Source organism: Marmota marmota, unplaced genomic scaffold (assembly GCF_001458135.2).
Source record: "Marmota marmota marmota unplaced genomic scaffold, marMar, whole genome shotgun sequence".
In the NCBI taxonomy this organism is placed as follows: Eukaryota; Metazoa; Chordata; class Mammalia; order Rodentia; family Sciuridae; genus Marmota; species Marmota marmota.
Genome location: NW_025999999.1, coordinates 8,601,964 through 8,607,963, shown reverse-complemented (window position 1 = coordinate 8,607,963; position 6,000 = coordinate 8,601,964). Strand labels below are relative to the sequence as shown.

At 45.2% G+C, this 6,000-nt stretch overlaps 1 protein-coding gene across 2 annotated transcripts in view; it reads right to left on the bottom strand.

Moving 5' to 3' along the window:
• The window catches only part of Pdcd11 (programmed cell death 11), a 44,172-nt gene that overhangs the window by 21,893 nt on the left and 16,279 nt on the right, over window positions 1-6,000 (bottom strand). For both annotated transcript variants that reach the window (XM_015494740.2, XM_048807267.1), the window contains exons 12-17: window positions 5,797-5,943; window positions 3,812-4,063; window positions 3,083-3,229; window positions 2,377-2,571; window positions 1,265-1,435; window positions 56-275 (exon numbers count right to left, since the gene is read on the bottom strand). In XM_015494740.2, coding sequence (XP_015350226.1) covers window positions 56-275; window positions 1,265-1,435; window positions 2,377-2,571; window positions 3,083-3,229; window positions 3,812-4,063; window positions 5,797-5,943 — 1,132 coding nt within the window. The remainder of the gene's footprint in view (window positions 1-55; window positions 276-1,264; window positions 1,436-2,376; window positions 2,572-3,082; window positions 3,230-3,811; window positions 4,064-5,796; window positions 5,944-6,000) is intronic.

Below are 6,000 nucleotides of genomic sequence, written 5' to 3'. Positions count from 1 at the left end.
CGCCAGCCCTCATCCTCTGCTTCCTGCCCTACCAAACAGGCCCAGAGGCCCCCACCTTGGTTGCTCATGAGGCTGCGCACACCCTGCAGCTCCTCCAGGCACTGGCTCAGGAGGAGGAGGCTGGTGCTGGCTGGTTCCCCCAGAGTGCAGTCTGACAGCCGTAGCGACAGCAGCATCCGCTGCTTCTCCTCATCCACGTTGGTCACTTTTGCAACCACTGTCTGCCCCTCAACAAAGTGGTCACTTGGGTTGGTTACAAACTTATCACTCATGATCTGAAGGAAAAAGTAGGCAGAAAATGGGGAAAATAAAGGAAGTCTCTATTAAGACAACCCATTTTATATGTCTAAAAATGGGGTGGGGGAGTAAGGAGAAAGGGGACCTGGGAAGCTCCACCCAGCCCTCTCTCAGCACAGCTCTACTGTCCATGCATAAAATCATAGGAAGAGAACCAGGCTGCCCAACCCAGCCTTCAGAGAGGACACCCAGCAGCAGAGAAGGCACATTACTAGCAAACCAGAGACCAAGGCTGTTTGTGTGTCTCCAACTCCCATTGGTGACCCTCTTGCCCTCTCTAGGAATGTTTCCGGGGTCCTCCCCCATGTTCCCATTTAAAAAAAAAACTTTCTAGCAGGGAACGCAATTAGACTTTCTTTGATAAAATATTAGAAGCGAGACCAATGAAGAGAAAAAAATATTTATCAACAACCTATGGCAGGAATTAGCTCTGTGCCATTTGCTCAGTGTCATCTTACACTGAATCTAGTCTGAATGCCCTTCCCTCTCTAGGTCCCAGTTTATTCAGCAGGCACAATGGAGGTCCAAGAACAGGATTGCTATGTATACTTTCCTGACTGAAAAGTTTAAAATTCAATAATAGGAGGGAATAATAATTTCAAGGATATTCTGGTGTCTTAACTTCTCAAAATCCCAGAAGGCTATAAAACTGGTACTGGGGGTTGTCCAGGAAAATCCATTTCCAACTCTGAAAATGCTGAGTGTAAACATAGTTTCATCCTCTTCATATTGGAGACTAAATGGATCCACGGCCCACTCACCCAATGCTGCCATGTACGGAACAATAGGTGTCCTTTCTCCAGGACCACATGGCAGGTAAAAGGTGTAGCCAGGCTCTTGGCTCCACTCACCCCACCACACACCTCAAGTGATGCCTCTTGACTTCTTCAAAGAGTTAAGTATCCTGATCCTTCCCATCCCCTCATGTTCCATGAACTTGGTGTCCCATTCGTGGAACTAAACTTACAGCTTTGGGTGCCAGTCCACTAAGACCGGAGGGGAACTGGACAAACACACCATAGTCCTTGATGCTCTTCACAAAACCAATAAGCAGCATTCCTGTATGGATTTCTGAGAAGCTGTTGGGATCCTGACCACCTTCTACTGAGGAAACCAAGGATGGCTTCCTGCAAAGGAGCTAGTGGTAGGTACTCTGTCAAGGAATGATCTCATAAGAGCAGAAGAAATGTCCAACTCTCCCATTTTTCTTTTTCACTTACATCCTCTGCTACTTCAACGAGTCTGTGTGTGTGCAGACCAGCAGCAAAATCACCCAGAGGTTAGAAGAAGCCAAGTTCTTAAACACCACCCACCTAATGAATCAGTGACTCTGGCGGGGTAGGGCCTGGCCATCTGTTTCAGCAAGCCCTCCAGGGACTTCTGATGCACACTTAACATTTGAAAATCAATTTTAGTCCTTTACTGGTTAGCTCATTTCCAGATTACTGGAGGGGACCAAAAATGGGACGGCTCATCCCCAAGGTCTGGCAGTTGGGTCAGCCACTGCACGATTCTCTGCTGACCCATCTTCACAACAAACCCTACTAAACCTCCTCTGCCACTCTAAGATGATCTTATTTTATATTCAGTGAGAAGACAATATCTTCCTTCAGTGCACCCACATAAACACTGAAAGGATTATTTATGAGCCCCATGTGCCCAAGGAGAGTGGTAGGGAGAAAAGGGGAAGGACAGCAGCACCTTATTAACTGTTCCACCCCAAGGGGCAAACACTGAATGTTCCAAGAAGACTACACGTGACACTGGGGCTGCTCCACTGGGTCTGTGTGTGCGTTAACTCCTCCTCATCCCCTGGACTCCTACTCTCCCAGGCAAACTTTCTGCCTACTCCACCCTTATCACCACCATCTGTGAGTAGCCCTTTCTCACGCCTGCTTTTACTTTTCAGGCACAGGCTTCATCACTAGTTTGGCCCTGTGGAGCAATATCTGAGATAAAACGGTTGATTCTTTTCCCCCCTGAGGTTTTCAACTAAGTAGAGCTTGGTCCAGAATTTGCCACCCAAAGGCCCAGGACCCCCCCACACACCTTCTGCCCCACAGAACCAGTCAAGGATACAACATGTTTCTCGCTCTGGCTCAGACACAGGACTCGGTGAAGGGTGTCGCCCGCCTGGAGCCAGCGATACAATAGCGGACCGTTGGCAACATGGTCTGACAAATGAGGTGTAGGAAGGAAAGCAGGGATGTTGTGGGGCAGGACAGCCACCTGAAGCCCATCTTTGGTCTTCTCTAAAACCTTCACATCCACCACCTGCTCAGGGAATAAAAAGACAAAATCTAGCACTTGTCTTGAGCAGACAGAAACCTAGTCAGGATCAGGCAGAAGTCAGAGGCACAAAATTCCAGAGCCAGGAATCTCTGAGAGGCCAGAAGCAGGGAGGAAGCTTTCCTCCAGACCTCACCCCACCACCAACTCAGGACTCATCTGTGGGGTCCTATCACTTCTTGCTGATCCCTCCAATAGGTTCCAGAGGAAAGAGGCTGGCCCTAGTGACCAGAGAAGATAATCCTTCACAAACCAGTGGCACTCTGCTGAGAAGCCACCTGTAACAAAACTTTCCTTTCAAAAGAGCTCTCATTTACTCTGGCACACAGGAAAAGAACATAAATGAAGTCCTCTCTCAAAAACTCCTCTGGTCCCAGACTCTCATGAGCTACCTTGATTTCTCTCCAACATGGACTATATATAGTATCTCATGTGTTAGTGGCTCCCCACTCTGTCAGTGAACAACAGAATAACTTGTCTGAAGAAGTCCAAATACCTGCCCAACATTAACGACTCTTCCTGTCTTCTGACCATGTCCCACACTCTCTTTCTTGTTCTCGGGCTCTGGATCACTCAGCAGTTTGAAGGACAAAAGCATCCTCTCCTTGGATGGCTCACAGTTCAGCACTGTAACCTTTACCACCTGGTGAGAAAGCACACATGATTACCTGCTCAGGCAGCAGGCCTCAAGGCCCAGGAGCATGGTGCCCTCTACCAGTGCTGCAGAAGCCTCGGGAGACCCATCAAGACCTTGAATCACATAAGAATGTAGTGAAAAGAAGAAATGTACAGAGGTGACACAGAATCCTCACAAACCGGCCTTCTGAATAAAAGGAAGACAGAAATAACTTTTTTGGGTACAACCTTAAGTTTTAAAAAATTATTTTTTCTAATCAGACCTAAACTTACTAGTTTCACAGCAATGCGCCTGGGGAGACAGTGGGCTTCAGAAGAATTTCTGATGTTAAGGACACTGGTTCATTATAGGTAATGACTGATTTCTTCCAGGTTGTGGGTCTGGGTCCATTAATTAGCCAGTAAGGGCATCTATGTTCTCCGCCCCTTCTCCTCCATTTAGCTGGCTCAGGACCACTACATTATTGTGCAGGAGCTGTTTGTACTCTACTCCGTATTTTTGTAAAAGGTAGTCTTCCTGCTTACTAGTCCCTCAAATTTTTGTTCACAAGGTCATAAGGGTAGTAAATCCTATCCAAGGGAAATGTACCTGGCCAATGTAAAAGACCCTCTCTGGGTCAGGGATATACTGGGCACTAAGCTCATGCTTGGGAACCAGTCCCTGTACATCATTGTAGAACTTCACAATGCAGCCATAGTCCTTGACCCTGATGATGACGCCATGTGTCTGTAGTCCAGGCTTGGCATCACCATAGCAGGTAATGGCAGGCAGTTTGGACGTGACCAGAGTTTTCTTCAGGGTCATTACCAGCTTCTTGGCTTCAGGGTCACAAAGCAAAACCTAGGGGAAAGATGGTGGTCATCAAGTTACCTGTTATCAAGAAAGCTGCTGAACTGGTACCTGTAACCCCCCTGAACCCAAAGGCCATGGGCAATTCCCCAAGAACCTGTTACCTCATCTCCTCTAATAATCTCAGTTGCAAATCTTCTCTGCTTCCTGCAGAATGACCGTCAAGGCATATAAATCTCTATATCAAATGTATTTCCTTCCATAAGATATGAAAAACTACCCATCCTGGCCATGCAGCAATGCTCATTATTTTACAGCACCTCCAGAATCTTGTATTCTAGTAACTTTTACCTCACCTCAGCTCCTGCCTAGTAGGTATGCAGCTAGTCTAATGAAATGAATGACAGGACCAATTTACCATGTTAGCATTGTTGTTTATTCCCTCTACACTAGGACTGACTGATGCAATCATCTTTCACCCCTCAGAAGATAATCTCATTAAGGGCAGAGAAACTCCTCTATTTTTATTTCTTGATTTTACTATATAAAATTTTGTACCAATGCACAGTCATTACCTTTATTGAGTCAATAATAACAAAATAAAGAAGAAAATATAAGGTTGGGAGTATAGCTCAGTGGTAGGCACATGCTCGGCAAGCACAGAATCCTGGGCTCGAAAATCCTCAGAAACTTTCACACCGAGAACCTGAATACACCAGGTCCTAAGTTAGGTGCTCTGTTTATTATCATGTTTAATCTTCACAACTCTATGAAATTTTTCTTGGAATTCAAGATCTTGTAAAAAAAACCACTCATGTTTCTGTGGCTTTGACTAGGTTATTTCTATGCTGGAACACATCTCTTGCTCTTCCACAATCTTCCAAATCCTAACCATTCTTTCCAGTTCCAAGTCCCACCTCTACCAGAAATCCAGAAGGCATTAAGGTCACATAAGAAGGCTGGGGTTGTGGCTCAGTGGTAAAGCACTTGCCTAGCATGTGGTTCGATTCAGCCCCACATATAAATAAATAAATTAAATAAAGGTCCATTGACAACTAAAAAAATATATTAAAAAAAAAAATCACAGAGTTAAACCTGAAAACTGGTTCTGCTGTTTAATTAACTGTGTGATATGGGGCAAGATACTCAGCTATCCTTAGCTTTAATTTCTCAGTCTGCAAAATGAGGACAATGTTTACTTTATAGAGTGACAAAATGAAAATAATCCATGTCAGGTACCTGTTACAGAACACATGCTACTTGGTAGTTGTTATACATAATATCAATGATTCTGTTGTTCCAGCTCACCCTCCCCTCTCCATTTTAAGACATGACAACAGTATATAGATTGCAATCAAACGTGGCAGAAAGTGACACATTGGCTTCTCTCTTCCTATATGGATAATATAACTCCCAATCATACTACCCAATTCCTAAGAGCAGGAAATCACTTTTCCCTGTACATAATGCAGATGTTCTACCTCGCTTTACGGGAAAAGGCAGAAACTTCAACTCCATCTAGTCAAAACCCCAATAGACCCTTCAAGAGGTTCCCCGGGCTGGGTGCGGTGGTGCACACTTGTAATCCCAGAGGCTCAGGAGGTTGAGACAGAGGATCGAGATTTCAAAGTCAGCCTCAGCAAAAGCAAGGCGCTAAGCAACTCAGTGAGATCCTGTCTCTAAATAAAATACAAAGGAGGGCTGGGGATATGACTCTGTGGTTGAGTGCAATTGATTGAATTCAATCCCAGGTACCAAAAACAAAAAACAAAAAAAAGGCTCACCCGGCACTTGACCTCATCCCCAATGTGGTACTTCTTCTCTGGATTCTTCATCAGAATGTCAGCCAGGTGCATGGCAGGTACTAGGCCCCTCATTTGCTCACCCACCTTCACCAAGATCCCAAATGGCTTTATGGTCAATACTTTTCCCTAAGGAATCCAAAGAAAAAAATGCTACAATGTCTCTCAAGAATGGTTTCCCTTCAT